Here is a 22,374-nt window from a genome sequence, read left to right on the forward strand (position 1 = left end):
GATGGGGCCATGCAGTGCGGGGCATCTGGCCTGGCTGGTCGCTGAGGGGCTGGTGAGGCTGCAGGTCCGGGCTGCTGGAACGACTTGTGTGTTCATCACACTTGAAGAATGACTAAATTTTGAGCTTAATTTAATTGGATTCTTAAATATTTATAAGGACAGTTTTAAGTTTGTTTTTAAGAGCTGAAACTTTACCCCAAAGCGTGCAGTTCAGGTAGAAGCTTCTCATCCCGTGCCCAGGTTACCAGAGCTGCCAGGCTTCTGGGTGAAGCAGGCTGATTTAGAAGAGTTTTAAAAGTGGCACACTAAAATCCAAACCAAAATATACTGCACACAGAGCTCTGAGAAAACAAATCTTTAAAAATCCCCAGTCAGCTTTGCACTTGTGAGTACACAGTCGATCGTAAACACGAATCTGACTGCGGAGTTCGAAATAAAGAAGCAGCATTGCACTCTGGAGAAGTTGGAGACGCACTTGGGTCTTTGAATTAGAGCCACCACCAGTCACCCGCGTCCTCGTTTAACCTTAAATACAATGGCTGGTATTTGCTGAGCATTCTGTGGGCGTTGGGTTCCATACAGACGCTTTCTATGGGAGAATTCAGGGGCCCAGAGGCAGGTCCTGCCACAGCCTCAACTTGTGCTGGGCAAAGAGGTAGACGGAGACATGAAGCAACCCTCCCCCACTCTGGCCATAAACGACAGCCACAGGCCAACCCAGGGGCATCTTCAGGCCCCCAACGACTGTGCCCAGGAAGGCGGAGAATGCCCGGCTGCCTCCTGACATGGTCTCTGTGAGACAGGACCAGGAAGTCGAATGCACGCTCAAAAAACGCGCGAAAACTGCTCAAGGTGACAGATGTGCTGATTCCTGAGTGATCACCGCCCGATGTGTGCTTGCCTTCAAACCTCACATTGCCTCTCACAAAAATATGCAAATACTATGTGCCAATCAAAAAAATGAATAACAGTGAAAGCAATCCAAACATTATGAAGTACTACACAAGGTCCTGTGTAGTACTCATACAGATATAGATAAGCAGATATAGAAACTAGACATCAATAAGTGCTGAATCTAAAGGCAGCGTTTGATCCCTGTGTTCCAAAATATCTTTGGAGAATCAAGACACATTTTATAATTTAAACTGATGGATATATATTTTAATTAAGTACCTATGTGTGCATAAAACCAAGAAGCTAACTCCATACATTTTTTCAGTGTAACTATAAATACCTATATTTGATATTAGTTACTTTGTAAAATTAGTAAAATATAAACTCAGGGTTAAAAGATGCTCTAGTATAAATATTTCCCATTGTGTTGTTTGGGTCTGTTATGGTTTGGACCTGGAATGTCCCCCAGAGAGTCACCAGTTAAAGGCTGGTCCCCATGCAGCAATTTCCAGAGGTGGGCTTTGGGCAGGGAGCAGATTACCAGGACCTTGACCTTATCAGGGATTGATCCATCTGATGGACCTCTGGGAGATGGTGGAAACGGGGGGCAGGAGGGACAAGGGTACAGGAGGCAGGTCCCTGGGGACATGCCTTTGAGACTGTCTTGTCCCCCCCTTCCTCTCTCCCGCCTGCAGGAGCTGAGCCACTGTCCTCCACCGCGCCCTTCCACCGTCAGGTCCGGGCTCCCAGGCCCAGAGCCAACCAGGGACTGAACCTCTGAAACTGTGAACCCAGATACATCTCTCCTCGTCGAAGTGGCTTTTCTCAGGTTCTGTCACAGTGACAAAAAGCTGGCTCGCGTGTGGGCCGTACCACGTGGCACTATTTCCTAAGGAAGAGTGGGACTCACTGATGTGAGATGAGGTGAGGGCAGAAGCAGGTCAAGGAGGGAAATGCAAACCCCTGCATCGCGCGTCCCTGCTTTACCTCTAGTGAGCCCGGTGACTGTCACTACAGGTAAGGAGGCAGGCCTCTGATAGTGAGGCAAAGGGAGGTCTGTGTCTAGAAGATGGAATCCAGCAGGGTGGGCGGGTCAGTCTGAGGCGCACACCCTCCCCAAGGCCCCTTCTGCCCCGTTTACATAAACCCAGTGGGTGGATTGGCACTGGTGCCCTCAGAGCCACGGGAGCACTCACAGCTCTGACTGAAGACCCCGCCCTGGTGACCTCCAGCACAGGGGGAAGTTCCGAGTGGCGGTCTTAGCCTGACTCCATGTCCTAGGCCGATGTTCTAGCATGCCTGTCCCCTGCGCGTCTGGGCACCAAAAGAGCAGAGAGGACGACACAGCAGTGGGGTCGGCGGGGAGTCACGTGCCCCTCTGGGAAGACCCCGGACGCCCTGGGTCTCTGTGGGTGAGGACCTGCGTGACGTTGCGTCCTTCGCATTGTGAAGGATGGAGCTTAAAAACAAGTGGGCAGGTGACCCTTGCTTCTGCCACCTGAAGGATCCCCCTTTTCTGCTTCTCCTGACCGTGTCGCCAGAGCTCCTGCCATGTCCTGACAGGTGGTGTCAGCAGGATCTCACCTGCCTGGGCGGCCACTGGCCATCAGTCAGGGCTTATGGCCAGTAAACAGAGCACCTGGGCTGCAGGGCCCACGGGGCTCATGACACGTCGGTCCCAAGTGCAGACCCTGAAGAATTAGTGCCTCGGCTTCTGTGTGACCTAGAAATACTAGACCCCGAGCCAGCATGAATGCTTTCCAATGGTGGACACTGGCCAAGACTCTCTGCCCTGAACATGGCCAAGCCAGACACTCTGAGAAATACCGCCTTCGCAATGTCATGGCTACTCTGCTTTTCCTGCCAGACTGTGGCCAGGCTGAACACTGCCCACTAGAGCAAAGGGCAGTCCTGCAACCCAGGACCCCACCGGCCCACACCAACCCTGCTTGGAGTCCTCGGGTGGCTGGGCCAAACCACAAGTGTCCGCCACTTGCAGAGTCCAAGGGAGTTGTCCTATGAGCTATTTCCTGGTTTGACAGTAACACAGGGACGATGCCCTTGGCCTCTTTAATTGCTTCGCCGTCACCCTGGAAGCCTCCTGGGAGGTGGTGTCAAGTGGTCCTCCAGGTAGAAATGCTCTGCGGCAGGGTTTTCTGAAAGGAGCTCTGGTCCCACTCTCTCCCCTCTGAAAGCCGAGTGGATCTTTCTGGTCAGACAGGGTGTTTCTGGTTGCAGTTCCTACACACACGGAGTCGGAGGAAATATCTCAAGGAGAGCGAGCGGGAGGAGGGTGCTCCCCCTCCAGGTGACTCACAAACATGGATCTGCCTAAGGCTGGTAACTGCTTTTAGAGGGAGGTGTTTTAATGGTTTCTGCAGACGAAGAAACTGTGCCCAGGTTCACTCAGAGGGCACGGGCCAGAGTCAAGGCTAAACCGTGGGCACCCATCAGTGGTGCCTGGCCTAACATATGGCGCTGGCTCGGGGTAAACCCACCGAGATGGACGGCAGGTGGGATCCTGATGGTCATCGTGCACCCGACCTGCAGGTGCCTGCACGCTGGCATTGAATTGCAGTACCGGAGCTCTTTCTTCCCTCACCACCGAGTGCAGACAACCACGGTCACTTCTCACGGCACAGTTCCTAACACAACTCTGCCCCGCTGCGGTACCCAGCCGATTTCTCCAGAAAAGGCTGCCCAGGACCCTGGCGGCCGGCCCTGCCTCCTGGGTGCGGGCCGGGCAGCAACGGCTGGTCTGAGCCCTGGGGCTCCCCGCATCACCAGACTCTGCTGTGCTCTTTCCCTGCCTTTGGCCAAAGAACCATTTGCTACTCAGAGCCTGAAGTGAAAACTGACTTTGCATTTCAGGACGCTTGGCATTTTCCGGAAAGTGGAGCTGAGCGGCTACATTTGTGGCAGCGCCTGAGGAGCGGCGGGCGGGGAGATTTCTGTTTGAACTGGCAGTGTGTAGGCAACGCTTTCCAGGCGCTCCCAGCAGTGATGTGCCACCCGCTTCATGGACCCACCCTGAGAAGAAGTAAAGACACCTGAGCACACACAGCATTCGGAGCAGAGCTGACTCCCGCCCCTTGACAAAGCGTCTGCTCGTTGGTCTTGTGCCCCATTAACTGGGCGATTATTTACTAGTTTGCAGTATTTTTATGATCAGTCCCATAGAATGAGAGTCCATAAAACAAACACAGATCACCTCCCAAATTGGGGCCACAAAGCTGATTCTTTCCAATTAGTTCTTTATCTGCAGTTTGATTAGCTGTCGTTAGTGGGTAGATTGGACTCGTTTGTGATTTCATTATAAAATCATCTAATTCAACAAAACCCTGCTATTATAAAGCTTGTCCAGTGCAAACTGATGCGGCCAGTTCTCCCTAGAGGGCGGGGCTGGGGAGGTGGACTCTTGACCCGGGGTCCTATTTCTTCCTTGACAGGAAGGCGGTGCTCCCCCCAGCCGATGTGGCCTCCTCTGACCGCTCCGCCCTGCACCCACCGCTTCCTTCTGACGTCCCTCAATCTCCCTCCCTTCCCTCTTTCTAGCCTCATTCTGTCCTGACAGTTTTGACGTGGTGGGGGCTGAAGAGTCTCACTGCTGGAATTTTGCAAAACAAGCTGGTGACCTTGAACAAGATTCCTGATGTTCTCCAAACCTCATTTGTTCATCCATAAGATGAGTGAAAAGTAAACTCCCTACCGGGGTGGTTGCTGGGAGATTTATCATGCCACGTGGTGTGGTTCAAAGGACACTTTTGCAACGTTTTCCTTTTTAAACATCTGGTAATAAATACCACAGGAACCCAGAGGATCACTAGGAACCATTTTGAACGTGTATGCTCCAGGAAGCTGGAAAACCTAGAGAAATAGAGACATTCATAGACACATTCAACCTGCCAAAATGGAATCAAGGAGACACAGAAAACCTAAACAGGCGACAAAGAACAAAGGAAAGCCCAGGACCAGATGGATTCTCAGCTGAATTCTACCAAAGCCTTAAAGAACTGACACCAGTGCTCCTCCAATTATTCTATGAAATAAATAGAAAGAGGTGGAGCATTCCACAGTCACTCCATGAAGCCAGTGTCACTCTCCCACCCAAGCCAGATAAGGACACACAAGAAAGAAACCACAGACCTACATCCCTGTGAATTTAGACACAGAAACCCTTAATGTTAGCCAACCATGTTCAACAGCATGTTAGGAGACTGGGCACCATGACCAAGTCGGAGCAAGGACGGTTGACCGACACAGATCCGTGAGTGTAGCGCGCCGTACGGTAGAATTAGGACAGAATCACTTAGTTGCCTCAATAGATGCAGAGGAAGACTCTGACAAAATTTAGCACCCCTCATGATACAACCACTAATAAACTAGGGCTGGAAGGAACTCCTAACCTCATAAAGGGCTACATGTGAAAAGCCACAGCCAGCCTCATGGTGAATGGGGGAAGACTGAAAGCATTTCCTGAGAAATGGGAATTGTGCACCCATTAAGCACCACCTGTCCTCCTCTCTCCCAGCCCCTGGCAGACACAGACACCATCCTACTTTCCTCTGGTGAGCTGCTTGTTTCACTCAGGATGCTGTCCTCAGGAGTTATCCATGTTATAGCGTGTGTCCCAGTGCCTTCCTTTTCAGGACTGAGTACTATTCTATGCTCTGTGTCCGTGGACCACATTTCCTTTATCCATTTACCATCTTGAGCACTGGGCTGCTGCCACCTTGGGCTGTTGTGAATGATGCAGTCATGAATGTGGGTGTGCAGAATGTCTCCTCCAGACCCTGCTTTAAATATTGGGGGCTATCCCAGAGGTGGAATTGCTAGATCACACAGTGCTTCCAGTATTGATTTTGGAGGACCTTTCATCCTGTGTTCCATGATGACTGCTCCTGTTGACCTCCTACCACAATGCAAGAGGCTCTCCGTCCCCACACTCCTGTTGACACTTGCCTTTGATGACAGCCATTCTAGCAGAGGTGGTGTGACTGCTTGTGAGTTTGAATTGCGTTTCCTTACTTCTCAGCCATGTTGAGCATCCGTTCCTGTGACTGTTTGGTCATATTGTGTCCGTTCATGTTCTTTGCTTATTTGTTAATCAGGTATTTTTGTTGTTGAGATGCAGGAGGTCTTTGTGTGCTTTGGATATTAACGCCTTATCAGATACGCAATTTGCAAACATTTTCCCATTCTGTAGATTGTGCTTGCAGCCTGTCACCTCCTTGGGACATGAGAGTTTTACATTTTAGGTAGTCAGTGTGTCTACTTTTGGGTTTGTGCCCTGTACTTTTGGTGGCATGTCCAAGAGCCATGACCATAGGCAGTGTCCTGCAGGCTTCCCTATGTCTTCTCTAAAGAGTTTCATGAGTTTTAGGTTCTAACCTTATGTTTGTTTTTTTATGTGTTTTAAGTGAGAAAGAAATCTCTAGGCCCAGATGGCTTCATGAGAGATTTTTAGAAATTTTTAAAGAAGAATTAACACGAATTCTAAACAATCTCACCCAGAAAATAGGGAATACTTTCTAATTCACTTTATGAAGCTACAATTACCTGGGCACTAAAATTGGGGGGTGACTTCAAAAATAAAGAACTTATAGCCCAATATTTCTCCTGAAGATAGAATACCTTAAAACTCATAGATAACAAAACTCAGCAATATACATAAAGAAGTTACAAACCCTGACCAAACGGACTTCATCTCAGACTCTCAGGGCTCACTCAATATTCAAAAGTCAGTCCATGTAATCTCCCACATGAAGATGAAAAAAATCACAGTTGTGTTAATTGGTGCACGAAGGTTTATTTGACAACATTCAATGCCATTGATAAAACTTTCAAGTTAAGAATGGAAGGGAACTTCCTCCACTTTGTAAAGAACATCTGGAACCAATATCAGGCTTGATAGTAAGGGGGGAACCAAATACCCCCCAGGGTTAGGGACAAGACAAGGAGGTCCACTGGCTCATGTCCACCTAAGGTCATACTGGGAATCTGACCCTACACAAAGGCAAACATGAGCAAACAAACAAATAAATAAAAGTGAGATTAAAAGCATGCAGACCAGAAAGGAATAAATAAAACTGTCTCCTTTCTCAGAGGGCATGATTGTTAATAAAGAAAAGCCTGAGAAATTTACAAAAAGAAAAGAAAAACTCAAAAAATTAAGCAAGTTTATCAACTTTGCAGAATTTAAGACCAACATACAAAATAAATCACATTTCTAAATATTAATAATGAATACATGTAAGCAAAAGTTAGAACTACACCTGTACAAATGCTTCAAAATAGAAATACTTGGGTGGGAATCTAACAAAATAGTACACGGGTTGTATGCCAAAACTGCAAAACGCCGTGGAAAGAAATCCAAGATCTAAAAACACGAAGAGATACACTCTGCTCATGGATCAAGAGACTCAGCAGAGCAAGGTTTCCTGCAGACATAGATGAGCTTACTGCAAAATTCACATGCATGGGCACAGGCCCTAGAACAGCTAAAATAAATCCGGAATATAAGAGTAATAGGAGAACTCACTTCACCCACTTCAGTATTTATTCCTGTATGTGACTGTGGAGCAGAATGGTGAAACCAAAACACTTAGAAATAGACACGAGACAAGTGTGTAAGACACAGGGTGTGGTGAGGAGTTGAGGATGAACACCCCAGGCACAACCAGTAAAGAAAAGTCCATCGGCCTGACAATGGTGCAGCAAGCCCTGCTCTGTGACAGGTCCTTGAGAGAAGTGCAAGCCACAGAGGAGGAGGAAATATTTGCAAAGTGCTTGCTTGGCAAAGGGTTGTACGTGGAACGTTAAAAGGACCCTGACTCAACAGCAAAAGGTCCTAACAACTCCACTGTGGAGTGGACAGAGCCCAAGGAAGGCCACTTGTCTGCAGTGGGGTGGCAAATGCCACCTGGACGGTCAGCGCCACCAGCTGAAACTCACAGTTAAGATCCCAGGGCGATCCCAGGCCCCGGAACCGTGGGATTCCAAGTGCTGCAAGGGCATCTGGCCCAGGGGTTCAGTGGAGCAGCAGCTGGGAAGGCACTCCCGCCATCTCTTTTTTTTTTTCTTTTTTAAAGATATTTTTATTAGTGCATTATATTTACACATAATAGTGGGGTACATTTGATGTATCCTACATGCATGGAATATCATTTGATCCATTACAGTCCCCCGCTCTTCCTCTTTCCCTCTCCTCCTTCCTCTCCATATTTCCCTTTTAGGATAAATTTGGAAAGAACAGACCACAGACCTTGATAACAAGTTGGGCATGAGAGGTAAAGGAGAAACGAAGGTAAGAGATGACCCCTAGTCTGCACTTTTCTAGTTGTGTCCATAGTAGTGCCATCTACTGAGGTAGAACTGATTGGGGAAGATGAGGTTTCCCTGCCCTACTTGCTCTCTTTATTCCTTGACAATCTGCAGCCACCCTCAAAAGCTCTATCTCAAATTCCACCATCAGAGAATCTATAGTTCATGTTGATGTATAGAATTTCCTGGTCTCTATTAACTCTACACACTTCTCCCCAGGAAATCACTTCTTTTCCTGTGGCTTCCATTACTGTCTTTATGTCGATGACTGCCAATATTCTATTTCTAGCCCTCCACTCTTCTCTAAGCTCCAAGCCATATGGCCAACCATCTATTGAATGAATATCTTCCCTGATATCCCACATGCACCAAATTCTACCTTGAACCAAATCACAATTTTCATATTACTCCCTGTATATCTCTCTTCAGTATTTCTAGTTGGATCAATGTCCTACTGTATGACCAAAGTTCCCTGACCCAGGAGCACATAAGTCATCTTTATCTGCTCTTAGTCCCCATATATGACCCAACACTGACTCCCATACATGCTACTTTCTGTATAATATTGAGTAGTGGTTAAGAGATTGAGTTCTAAAACCGGCCTGCCTTGGCTTATATTCTAGCTCTGCAATCTAGTAGTCACTGAACTTTCTGTGCCTGTGTCCCCCACCTGAAAAATGGGGATATGATAATAGTACCTATGCCTCCTTCATAAAGTTGTAAGGATTCAATAAATCAATCCAGGCCCGGCCATCTCCTTATGCGACCTTTCGACAACAGTTCAAAGGTGGAGAACCGATTAATGTCGCCAGGGGCTAGAAGTGAGGGGGAGGGGCAGTGTTTGGCGTTTTGATTTGGGTCCATCTGGTTTCTGGCTTGGTGTTGAAGGATAACCCAGCAATGCACAGTGGAGTCAATGGGGCAAGGCTACAGGACAGCTGTGGCCCGCGTGACTTCTCCGCAGGAGAGGGCGCGAGCCGGGAAACCCTGGGTGCCCACTGTCACTTGCACGCCGGACCCGGGGCGGGGAGCGCGGGGCGGGGGCGGCGCTGTGCGGGCTGCGCGCGGGCGAGCGGGCGGGCTCTGCGCCCCGGAGGCGCAGCGGGCGGAGCGGGGCGGTCCGGCGCCAGCCTGCGGGCTGCCAGGGGAGAACTTTTTGGAGCGCGCCTGCGGGTCCCTGTCCCTGGTCGCCACCCGGCCGTGGAGGGGGCCCGGGGCGTCGGCGCGGCATGCAGGCGCTCAACATCACCCCCGAGCGCTTCTCCCGGCTGCTGCGCGACCACAACCTGACGCGCGAGCAGTTCATCGCGCTCTACGGGCTGCGGCCGCTCGTCTACACCCCGGAGCTGCCCGCGCGCGCCAAGCTGGCCTTGGTGCTCACCGGGGTGCTCATTTTCGCCCTGGCGCTCTTCGGCAACGCGCTGGTGGTCTACGTGGTGACCCGCAGCAAGGCCATGCGCAGGGTCACCAACATCTTCATCTGCTCCCTGGCGCTCAGCGACTTGCTCATCGCCTTCTTCTGCATCCCGGTCACGATGCTGCAGAACGTCTCGGACACCTGGCTCGGGGGTGAGTCCCCTTCCCGGGCGCCGGCTCCCTCGCCGAGGGTTTCTTCCACCCCGCGTTACCGGCCGGAAATCGGGGTTCTTGGGTTGTTTTCTATTCTCTTGCACGGAGTGGACTGTCAGTAGGTCAGGATGCTAAATCTTTGGCCCTCCTCCGTCAGGGACTGCTGAAACAGCTTCAAACACGGATTCACCTGTGTGGAAAGTTTTAGATTGATTGACAGGTCAGACACTTTCTTGTGCTCTCTCGGACCCAACTGTTGCATCCGGCATCATTTGCCTGCCGCGACTCACTGCATCAAATTGATGGGAGAATGGTGGGTTCGTTCACAGAACGTGGGTTTTGAGGAGAAAATGGCTTACATTTCCGTGTGACGTTGTTGAGGAGATGATGTGGGAGCTGGGTTTGAACAGTAGTAATTCAGACTTGTCAGCAGAGAAGGATGGGGTGTTCTAGAGGGGGGGTTCACTCCAAAATGTGGAAGACAGACAGAAGAGGGAGGGTACTTTAAGACATTTCCGGAATGTGCAGTTTGTATGTGGAATGGTGTTTGGGAGAAGTGGGCTGACAAGCCTACCTGTGGTGCTGTGGGATGACAGCTCCATTGGGGTGACCAAGTCAGGTGGGGTCTTTTACTGGGAGTCCGGAGACCCCGATGGCTACTTAGGCTCTAATGCACCATACTTCAACCTGTCTGGGCCTCAGTTTTGCAAAATGATACTAGGGATCAGAGAGGTTTGCTGGTCAAGTGAGGCCCCCAGCCGTTCTGAGCGATGTCGGGGAGGCCATGACGGAGGGCGGGCGGCCCCTGCGGACAGCACAGGGGCACCTCAGAGAGTTTTCTCATCCCCTGTTTTCCTATTTCATGGGGGCATTTCACGTTTGCTTGTCAGTACTGGAAAAAAGGGCGATATGTTGTGGAAGTATTCTGTAGGTTGGAGAGAGGTGAGTGTTAGTAAGTGTGCTTGAAGGAGGCGGGCCTGCAGGGGTCCAGGTGTTGGCTTCACCCAGGTGTTTAACTGGAGGCAGTCAGTCTGTGGTTATCTGGGATGGGATTTATAGAACAAGTGAGGTTCTACACTCAAGTAGAGGACACCTCGGTTGAAGTACAGGGGAGACTCCTCTCCCCTGAGAAATGGGTGCTAAGTAAGAATTAACCGGTGTGTTTTAAGGTAGAATAGTTGCAAATTTCCTTGATGAAGGAACAAAAAAGAGTTAAAGAGCATGTGATCCAGGAGCTGACAATTAATTCTTAATTTATTATTTGACAGAGCCGTTGAGGACTCCTAGGGGGCAAAGCGTTCCACCTGGGAATGCAGGAACCAGGGGAGCTCCTAGGTCCCTGTGGGCCCCAGAGACTAGCGCTGCACCCTGTGAGCAAATCCAGGGTTGGACAGGTGGAGATCTGTGGTGGAGATGGGGTGGGTCAGGAAGGCCCCAGGAGGAGGTGGTGTTGTGGCTGGGCTTGAATAATTCAGACTTTTTTCAGTAGAGGAGGATGGGGTGTTCTAGGAGTGGGGTTCACTCCACAATGTGAAGGAGAGGAAGAAGGTGGCGTATTTTAAGAGTGCTGTGCTGGACATTTAAGAATGCACATCTTTCATGAGGGGAGTGGTGGGAAATAGACAGATTGATACAACTGGGAGGAAAATGCACACGTTATATAAAACCTACTGCAGGATTACCTCTCTTTCCTTCATGGGTGAGGCAAGAAAGATGAGGCCACAAAGATCACTGGGTGGTGGCAGTGGCAAAAGGAAGACACCCGGGGAAAGGTCAGGCCTGTCCCCTGCAGGGGCTCAGCTTGAGCACATCACCCTTGTGAGGTCACAGCAGGTCCTTCCCCTCTCTCCAGAGAAGCAGGGAATGTAGGTTTTTATGATGGCAGTAAAGTGTCATTGAGTCAAAAAAGACACCTCTGTGAGCCCGCTCGTAACTCATACCTCCTGTTGGGACTTGGGACTTCTGTGGTGTCTGGAAGTAGGACGAGGAGGGGAGACCCCTGGAAGAGCAGGAGTGGGTTGGTGAAACGAGTCCCCGGAGGACCTCCGAGGCCATTGCTGATTGCAGGCAGGCTGGTAGTCTTCACGGAAACCCGACCTTTGTGGGGTCTTTCAAGATGAATGTGGAGGACTGGGATGCAGCTGGGGGGGGGGGAGTGCTTGGTGGGCATGCATGAGACCCTGGGTTCCTTTTCCGTTCTGTCCCTCCCTTCCCGCCTTCCTTCCTCCCTCCCCTCTTTCTTTTTCTTTTGATGCTGAGAGTTTAACCCGGGGCACTTTACTGCAGAGCTGAATCCCAGTCCTTTTGTTATTTTGTGTTTTGAGACAGGATCTTTCTAAATTGCTGGAGGTCTTGCTAAGTGGCTGAGTCTGGCCTGGACTATTTGAACCTTCTGCCTCAGCCTCCTGAGGGGCTGGGATTACAGGTGCCCCACCCCCTCCTGGCTAGAGGCCCTGGGTTGAATCCCCAGCACCAAGGGGGAAAAAAAAGAATTTGGAAAGGAGTAAAATGGTACAGAGGGTGAGATACAAGATATGCTAAGACAAGAAGCATTTCGTTGTCTGGAGAAGAGGATGCCAGCTATAAATCAACACACCTCCCGCGAAGGTTTCAGTGCCTTGTGCTCAGAGCCACGGCGACTGGCATGGGTGTATGAGGGAGTGGGCAACCAACCCCAGGCTTCACCAGAAGGGCGCCTGACTCTATTTTTAATAAATAGAGCTTTGCATCTGACTTTAGATGAGAAAGAGAAGGATTTTACTGGAAGGAAAGGAGGGGAGGAATATGCTCTGCACAGGGCATGAAATATCCAGGTGGCTTTCAGAGCCCGGTGAGGCTTGGTGAAGGGGTCCAGGGGGGCTCTGGGCTTTAACCGTGGGACTCCAGTTCAGAGCAGAGGCCTCACCCTGAAGCTTCTCCAGGTTTAGTTTATGATTTAGTTAGTGATCAGAAAACATCCATCACCTTTCCCATAATGATTCTCCCTTTTCTATGACATTTCAGAAATGTACACCTGGTCAAGTTGGTGTAAGATCAGGAGTGCGGGGGGGGGGGGGCTTCAGAAAATGTCCCGGCAGGAATGATGAGAGCTGCTGCTGAAGATGACCTCTGTAAAGACAAGGGTCAACAGAGGAGAGGAAGGAAGGGAGGAGCAGGCTCAGGCGGGAGGTGAGAGCAGGCTCAGGCGGGAGGTGAGAGCAGGCTGGTGCCTCGTGGAGAGGGAGAGGGACCACACCCAGGCAAGAAAAGCATCACAGTCTTGGGAAGTGGAAGGGCGGCAAGAGCCCCGGGATTTACATGGAAGATCTTTTCTACAGAGGACGGCAGCAGTTCCCAACTACAATAAACACAGAAATGGGTCTATCAAAGAGAAAGTCTGAAAACGTCTAGGCCCAGCCCCTCGGCAGGGCTCACCTGCCCCAGGCCCAGCCCCCCGGCAGGGCTCACCTGCCTCAGGCCCAGGCTTCCTCCACACGTTTTGTGATCTTATTCTTAAGCTCTTTTGCAAGGTAGCATAAATGGCCCCAGGAACTACAGACTTACATTTTCTTTAGAACTTCCTGTCTCAACCCAAGGTCCATTGTCAGATAAATAGACCGTCGTGTGGTCTACACTCCGGATGAACCATCCCTCACCTGAGCAGGAGAGAAGCTCTGATACTCAGTACAAGGTGGATGAAGCCTGAAGACATTATGCTAATGGATCCACATTATTGACTGCACTTACATGAGCCATTTAGAATAGGCAAGATTAGAGCCATAGAAAATAGATTCAAGGTTATGGGAAGAGTGTTGGGGCAGGGGCGAGTGGAAAGTGAAAGTTTAGTTCTGTGTTTGGGACCATGAAAGAGTTTAAGTGGTGATGTCTCCATGATGTTGTCAATATAGTTAATGTCACTTAATCACATGTTTTAAAAAAGGCTACAGTTGCCAGGTGCAGTGGTGCACACATGTGATCTGAGCTACTCAGGAGGCTGAGGTGGGAGGATCATGAGTTAGAGGCCAGTCTGGCCAATTTAGTGAGACCCTATGTCAAAATGGAAAAAAAAAAGAAGGGCTGGGGTATAGCTGTGTGGCAGATGCCCCAGATTCAATCCCTTGAGGGTAGAAGTCACATATTTGTGTTATACATATTCTAAAAAAGGGAAAGAAAGAAACTTTCTTTCTCAAAAGGACACTTGCTGGTAGCTCGAGAAAATTCTGGAAAAGATTCCAGCCAGTTAGGTCTCATTCTTCTCATGGGAAAAAAATGTGATCTAAAAAAGAAGTCCTCTGCTCAGATCTAAGTCCTGTGTCCCATCATGATGGGGGACACAGAGGGAGGCTGTGTTACTTCCACTGAGGGACTTGGACGCAGTGCTTGATGGCTCTGGTGGGGACAGATGGACATATTCCACAGAGTGGACGCTGTATTCCATGGGGCTGGATCCAACCCCTGGATCCAGCGTGAACATATGTCCCTGGTGGTTCATTTGTTCTGGGTCTGTCTCCATGGCCTAAGTCCTGACTTGATGTTTGAGGTTAAGGTTAAACCAGAGCTCAGAAAAACTGCTCTTTTTCTACCTCCTTTGGCCTGGCAGGACACTGGCATCTCCCTCTGCTGGCCTGGACAGGGTGCTGGAATCTCCCTCTGCTGGCCCGGGATGGCGACTCTGCAGACCCCTGGCTGCTCCCGTATCTCTGTCTATCTCTGCTGCCTTCAAAGAGGCCTGTGAGCAGGGCTGTCTTGAAATCAAGGATTCCTAATAATAAATCTGAAGTAGTCGAGCAAGTACTTTTTTTTTTTTAAATCTGTCTTTGCGAACTAAAACTAAGGCTAAATTCATTCTTCCTGTGGCTGGGTTGCTGAAAATTTCCTGTCCTACCAGAGAGACGGTAGGTAGACTCTTAAGGACACTAGGAAGCTCAGAAAACGAAACGTCCTCACATACCGGGAGAAGGAGTGTGGGGCGAGGTGCAGAGGAACTAAGTATGATCTGGGCCATGACAGCCTCACCTCCCTCCGTGGCCCATCCTCACAGGGCCCACTGGACAATGGGTTGCCCTGCCTGGCACGAAGCCCGCCCCAGCGGAGACCAGAGAAGCTGTAAGTGTGTTTGAGGCCACCCCCCAGAGGCCGGCACCCCCCAGAGGCCGCTGTCCCCCAGAGGCCACTGCCCTCCAGAGGCCGGTGTGGCAGCAGAAAGTAGGAGAAAGAGGAAGCTTTGCTTCAAGCTGTTGTTCAACAGAGAACATTCATGCTCATCCTCTTCTTATTTCCAACTTGACTTCGGCATGAAGCACATAGTATTTGCCTCTTCTTTTACTAATAAAATCTCATTTGAAAATCCCTTTCAATCCACATGTGAAAAGATGTCGATGTTGAAGACTGTCCTCGTGGAGTTGAGCTGTGGGCACCATGACGAGTGTCGGGGCAGGGGCGAGTGGAAAGTGAATGTTTAGTTCTGAGTTTGGGAGCATGAAAGAGTTTAAGTGGTGATGTCTTCACGAGGACAGTCTTCAACATCAACATCTTTTCACATGTGGATTGAAAACAGTGTGGGACGAGGACAGCCAATAGCTTTCCTTTGGACAGTTCCCTCATCCGTAACTTGGGACAGCGTGGACCCCCCCTCTCGGAGCTTCTGTGGAAGTGAATGACCCCATGAGTGAAAAGGGCCTGGCACCAGGTGCCCAGTGACAGGAGGTTAGGGTTGTGACTATTTAAAATGTCATGTGGAATAGATTTATATCCAAAAAGAATGAGAGAAAGTAAAAAAAAAATAATACTGCCATTGCACTGTAGTGATCTCAGATCCGCAACAGACGGTTACACAACATGAGTGTAATCATCATAACTACTGACAGCTTATTTACGTTAAAATAGGAAACAATTCGCATGAAAGTAGATACTTCTTGTCTTCAGATTTTGAGGGCCCCGACTCACCCGTGTGCTTGGCACAGCAGAGAGCTGCTTCCCGGTGGCAGAGTGGGAGAGGCCTGCAGGGGCATCTCTGGGGCAGAGGGTGGCTGGGCCTTGCGCCCTCTGCAGCTCCTCCGGAGGCCGCCCACACGCAGGCAGGCTCCACTGCACCAACAGGAGCGGTCCCAGCCTGGGCCCTGCCTCACGGGGTGGGGCACTCCCTCAACACCCCATGCCAGCGCCCCGCCCAGCCCAGCTGAGTGCCCTGACCAGCCCACTGCCCTGTGCAGCCGGCAGTGTGGACACCCTCGCTGATTCATGAAGATGTGTGTGAGGGCCCCTCCGGGGCCACCCTGTCACAGCACCATGTGACAGTGGGTCCCTGTCATGACTGTCTTCTGTTGACTCCCTGAAGGGGACCCAGGTCTGCTCCATCAGGGCAGCGGGGGCCCTGGAGCTCTGCTGGGCACTTGGAGAAGCAGGTAGAACAGTGAGGCGAGCACCAGACCCCTGACGAGCTTCCCGGGGCCAGGCACGGTCTTAGGTGGAGAGTGCCGGCTCACAGGTGGTGGTCACTGTCCATCTGTTCTGCAGAACAGAACACTCAACAGTTAGGGGACTTTTGGTGACTCTGGGGCAGCAGGTTTGGCTGGGGTCAGCTGGGTGGTTCCAAGGCTAGTCTCCTTGGGGTCCCTGGCGATTTGATTCATCTGGTGACCTGACGGGTCCTGTGTTAGCTGACCTCTGCAGGGAAGGGGCTGAGGGGCCTGGGGCTGGGGAGCCCACAGTTCTGTTGGAGGAGGTTGCTCCTCCCAGAGAGCTAGAGCCAGGCTTCTCCGGAGCTGGAGACTCAGGGCTGGGCGTCGAACTCTCGTCACTTCTGTGATACAGCAAGTCCCAGCCGAGCCCAGATTTAAACCGCGGTGGAATACCCTCCACCGCTGGGAGGGTGCCTGCCCCGTCGTGAAGGGGTTGGCAGTGGCGTATGATCTGTCAGTTAAGGCAGTCGCCTAAGCTCGCGAAGCTGGGAAGGGCTGGGCCCCGAAGGCTCTGCTGTGTGGGGCTCCCCTGCAGCAGTCAGGCAGGAGAGGGGACGGTCACTTCTTCGTGCAAACCCACTTTGGGCGGTGTGGTCCACCATAGCTCCCCCTCATACTCTGGTGCTGGTTTGGGACCTAGAGGGACATTTGCTGCAATTGTCCTTCGAAAGCTTTCCTGGAGATGGACTCTGCCAACTGCCCTCTGTGGCCTGCGCACACGCGGACAATGGCTGGTGTGAGTGACCTCCAAGCCGCTCAACAGCAGAAACTGTGTGCTGGTTGTTAATTATTTTTTCTTTACTAAGATATCTGAAAGCAATAAAGCATTTGTTTGTATGAAGAGAGAAATTTTATTAGATCAAAATTTAATCTAAGTTTTATTATGAATCTGGTTCATGCAGTGACTTCTTCAGCGGGTCTGAGGAGGAGACGCTGGCGCTATGTTCTGCAACAGTAGCTTTCATGGCAGAGTGACAGAGCCCTGGAAATTAGCCCTGTCTGCTGCGAACAATGAAGGAAGTCAGGACAGAATAGAATAAAATGAAACTCTGAGCAAGATGCAGACTGATAAAGTTTAGATTAGCCATAAATAGAATCGTTGGGTGTAACAGTGAGAGGCTGACAGCTGGTTAATTCAGTGAACACATTACTCAGACCCAGTTTGATTCAAATTGCATTTTCAGTATTGAGGAAGTAATACCTGGATTTTGGATTTTGAAGACAGGGTTCGCTTGCTGTCTGGAACGTAAGCTCCAAAAGGCCAAAGGCTCCTCGTTCTGTGCATCCAGCCCCTCCTCTGCTCAGCACCAGGAGGGTTCAGCAGCACACAGGAGATTCTCAGTCTTGGAGTAACTTAAGGGGCGTCCTCTGGTCCTTGTAATCCTGTCCCAGGCTTTTCAGGAATCGTGGGCTTTATTTTTGCAATGTTCACAAGGATGAGATTGTATCTATTTTATGTAACTTGCATTTGGGCCTTTTTATTCACAAAAGCAAAGATTCTGAGCACGGCATATAATTGGAGTTTGGCAAGGCTACTTTGTAGCAATAATGAAAATGTGAGTTTAAGGTAAGTGGCACCTCCAGAAACTCCCAGGAGGCCCCAGCAGCCTCCGTTCTGCAGAGCTCAGCAGGAGGACAAGTGGGTCTGGGCTCAGGGCACGATGGGGACCTTGCTCCTCTGCAGCCAGCACAGTCGGGCTTGTTCAATCTGAGGGCTCTTCACTATGTGGTGTGAATCCTGTCCCCAGCCTTCTGCCTTCCCCTTTACCCTAGGAAGTGGAGTACATCCTGCTGCTGTGGGTGGCCCCGGCAAGGCACAGTGTCACCTCCAAAGAAACGCAGTCCAGTGGCCAACACTCACCCTGACTTCAGTCTCCAACTGTGCATTTAGAGAAGCTTGAAAGGCGTCCGGCTCCTTACTCTCGGATGTTTCTCCAGCCTCCTTCTCCCTTCCAGCGTCTGTCCTGCTGCCCTCCCCAGCCTGCAGGGCCCCTATCTGTCCGGGCCACGCCCTCTGAGGTGCAGGGCTGCAGGATCACTGCGGCTTCCTGCCCAGCCGGGCAGCAGGTCCCTGCAAGTCTCCTACTATGGGTTTGTTCCTGGTTTTCCACTCTCCTCTGTTTTCTCTCCATGTGAGTTGGCGGGTCTGGGTCTCGGGAATCCACGAAATAACGTGCTGGGATTTTGTCTTGTGGTGAAGGGATCCAGAGAGAGACTTCCTGTGTAGCTCTCTGCCTGTTTCCTCTTTAAACTTTTCCCTCTCTTCTTGGATGAGGGTGTATAGCAAATACACTTCTTTAAAAAGAGAGAGAAACGAAAAGACTTATTAACGCTTTTCTATGATTGTTAGAAAGTCCGACCTACAGATGTTCTGATTGTATGGGAAGCTGACCAGAACGGAATTGGTTACTTTTCTTTAAAAACCTCTAGGAAAGGGGCTGGAGCCTGGACAGGGGAGGGCAGCTTCAGGAATCTCTGATGGAAACTGGCGACGGCAGACGGGCAGCTGGAGCTGTGTGTAGCTGCACAGGCTCTGCTTGCCTTTGGTGTCTTTGCAGCCTCTTTCACCAGGTAGAGGCAATTTAGAGGATCACAGAAGACTGCAGGTGTGTTTTGGGGTGCTGAGGAGGGAGCCCAGAGCCTCCCACATGCCTGGCAAGTTCTCCAACTCGCAGCAGCACCTCAGCCCACAATGATTGTTTTTTAAAAAGTTTCCAACATAAGGAGGCAAGCGAGCAGCGGTTGCTCCAGTGGTCCGCAGACGGTGCGGCGTCTCGAGGAAACAGCATCGGCTCTGGTCATGGGGGGCAGCAGGACTCGTGTGGGAGGCAGAGAAGACGCAGGAAAGGAGAGGGTGCTTTGATGAGGTACTCTGCCTGCAGCGCAGCACATCAGTGGACCCGGATCTCCCAGGACCTCTCTGGCCTGGTTACCATGGTGACAACAGCATTCGAGTCTCAGATGAGCCTCTCCTTTTCATGAGCTGGGTCTCTATCTGTGGTACACTTTTCCTTATCTACCACGGACCAGTGCCTGCAGCGTCGCCTCCACCTGGAACCTTGCTAGAAACCATCTCAGCTCCTGGGTCCCAGAAGTCCCAGGTGATCCACATGCACAAAGGAGATGGAGACCACTGGTACATTCCCTGCGGTCCCTGGGCTTCAGTTTTGCTTCTGAAGGACGGGGGTAGAGGACGCTGGCCACTGGTAAGAGGCCTCCCCTGAGCACTTCTCGGCGGATGGCGTGGCTGTCACTTCTCCCTCTTCTCTGTCGTACCGGCGAGGCCATCACTGGTAATCAGGACCCTTGCATTAAGGTCTGTTTTCCACATGGTCATCACACCCAGGAGGGGCGGGATTTCCTGCCCAGCCTGTTGCTTGCCTGCTGGATTTGTGATGGCTGATCCAAGCCCACGTCAAGTGGTGAACCTGTCCTCAGCTAGATGGGCTCTTAATGACCCTGCTCACTCTGGCTTAGTCCACTTTTGTTACTATACTGAAATACCCAAGGAAGGATAATTTATAAGGTCTATTTGGTTCACTGTTCTGGAGGTTCAAGGGTCCCATCTGGAGAATTCTAGGGCAGCCCATGGCCAGGGGCAGGGAGAGCAGAGGTGTTCTCTCATCTCTGTCCCTTCTTATAAAGCCACCAAGGTTCAACCATGGGCCTGCCCTGAGCTAGCCCTAACCTCCTTGTGGCCCAGCCACACAGCCAGCTAAGTCTCCTCCCTCTCAGTGCCTCGCAGTGGAGGCTGGACTCCAACATGATTTCTGAGGGGCTGGACCACAGCACCTGGTCTTCAGGAAGCACCACTTTTCCTAATTCTAATTAGGGAGATCTCCTCTCTGTATCCTGTGGCTGGATTTTCACAATGAAAAATTGAAAAGATGTTATTGTCTGAAAACATTCTTCTGGCCAGGCGTGGTGTTGCACACCTGAAATTCCAGCAGCTCAGGAGGCTGAGGCAGGAGGATCGTGAGCTCAAAGCCAGCCTTGGCAACTTAGCAAGACCTTGTCTCTAAATAAAATATATTTTTAAAAGAATGAATGGGAATGCGGCTCAGTGGTTAAGTGCCCCTGAGTTCAATCCCTGGCACCAAGAAATCAAAATTAAAAAAAAAAAAAAAGACTTCTTCTGAGTGTATTTTGATGAGGACAACATCCCCTCAAGGCTTTAAGGAGTTGCATTAGTGAATCATGAAATCTTGCAGATTAGCACTTTTCAAAAGTCCACTCATCTCCATGGCCACTGTGGGGAACAAACCTCCAACACCGCGGCCTATGGAGGATGCTCTCAAGCCACACCCAGACACCAGCATCTGTCTTCTCTGTGTCCTGGGTTCCCATACCTGTAACACGTGCACGAGGACAGCAGTGCGAGCCCCACAGGACTCTCAGCCAGTGTCGCCCTGAGGACGGCACCTGGACCCCCTGAAAACACTCGTGGCTGTCAGCGGTGCTGAGGCTGCCCCAGCCCAGCTCTCGGCTGCATGGGACCAGTTCCAGGGTTTGTTCTGAGACTTTCTCCTGGGAGACCGTCAACTCCAGCTCTGACGACTGCACTCTAGGCTCTGCTTTGTTTTGTTTTTATCGAGGGCTCTACAGCTGTTTCCATTAGACTGGTTTTCCAAGGATTCCTTCTTCAGTTTCTTTGATTTCATGACTTCTTATCTCTTGCATTTTACTCTTATTTTGCATGAATCTTTCCAAGTAGCTTCTTAAAAAAAAAAGCAAAGCAATCTATACTTAGAGGATCCAAAAGCCTCCACCAGAGACCTTCTATAATTAATTAATGAATTCAGCCAAGTAGCAGGATATAAAATCAATAGCCATAAATGAAATGCATTTCTATACATCAGTGATGAATCCTCTGAAAGAGAAATTAAGAAAACCACCCCATTCACAATAGTCTCAAATAAAATACTTGGGAATCAACTTAACAAAAGAGGTGAAAGATCTCTACAATGAAAACTACAGAACACTAAAGACAGAAATTGAAGAAAACCTTAGAAAATGGAAAGATATCCCATGTTCTTGGATAGGCAAATTAATATTGTCAAATGGCCATACTACCCAAAGTGCTATACGGATTCAATGCGATTCCAATTAAAATCCCAATGTCATTCCTTATAGAAATAGAAAAAGCAATCATGTAATTCATTTGGAAACATAAGTGGCCCAGAATAGCTAAAGCAATCCTTAACAAGAAGAGTGAAGCAGGAGACATCACAATACCAGACTTAAACTATACTTCAGAGCAATATTAACAAAAATGGCATGGTATTGGCACCAAAATAGACATGTAGACCAATGGTACAGAATAGAGGACACAGAGACTAACCACATAAATACAATTATCTCATACTAGACAAAGGCACCAAAATATACATTAAGAAAAGATAGCCTCTTCAACAAATGGTGCTAAGAGAATTGGAAATCTATATGCAGCAAAATGAAAATAAATCCCTCTCTCTCACCATGCACAAAACGCAACTCAAAGTGGATCAAGGACCTAGAAATTAGTTCAGAGACCCTGCGCCTAATAGAGGAAAAAGTAGGCCCAAATATCCATCACATCAGATTAGGCTCTGACTTCCTTAGGAAAATTGCAAAATATAAAATCAAGAATTAATAAATAAAATGGACTCAAACTGAAAACCTTCTTCTCAGTAAAAGAAACAATCAATGAGGTGAACAGAGAACCTACATTTTGGGAGAAAATTTTTGCCATATGCATGTCAGGTAGAGCACTAATCTCCAGGATATAGAAAGAACTCAAAAAACTTAACGCCAAAAATACAATCAATAAATGGGTAAAAAGCTGAATAGACACTTAAAAGATATACATTCAATCAGCAAATATATGAAAAAATGTTCAACATCTCTAGTAATTAGAGAAATGCAAATCAAAACTACTCTAAGATTTCATGGCAGTTATCAAGAATAAAGACACAGTAAGTGTTGGCGAGGATGTGGGGGAAAAGGCACACTCATACATTGCTGGTGGGACTGCAAATTGGTGCAACCAGTCAGGAAAGCAGTATGGAGATTCCTTAGAACCCTTGGAATGGAACCACCATTTGACCCAGCTATCCCACTCCTTGGTTTATAACCAAAGGACTTAAAAAGAGCAGCTCACAGCAATGTC

At 49.7% G+C, this 22,374-nt stretch overlaps 1 protein-coding gene across 1 annotated transcript in view; it reads left to right on the forward strand.

The window, feature by feature from the left end:
* Positions 1–9,446: 9,446 nt before the first annotated feature.
* The window catches only part of Qrfpr (pyroglutamylated RFamide peptide receptor), a 56,738-nt gene continuing 43,810 nt past the window's right edge, over positions 9,447–22,374 (forward strand). The window contains exon 1 of the mRNA XM_046447134.2: positions 9,447–9,786. Coding sequence (XP_046303090.1) covers positions 9,447–9,786 — 340 coding nt within the window. The remainder of the gene's footprint in view (positions 9,787–22,374) is intronic.

The sequence above is a fragment of the Marmota monax genome, unplaced genomic scaffold (genome assembly GCF_021218885.2).
Source record: "Marmota monax isolate L192 unplaced genomic scaffold, Marmota_monax_Labrador192_F-V1.1 WCK01_AAM20220418_F8-fsc00400, whole genome shotgun sequence".
Lineage (NCBI taxonomy): Eukaryota > Metazoa > Chordata > Mammalia > Rodentia > Sciuridae > Marmota > Marmota monax.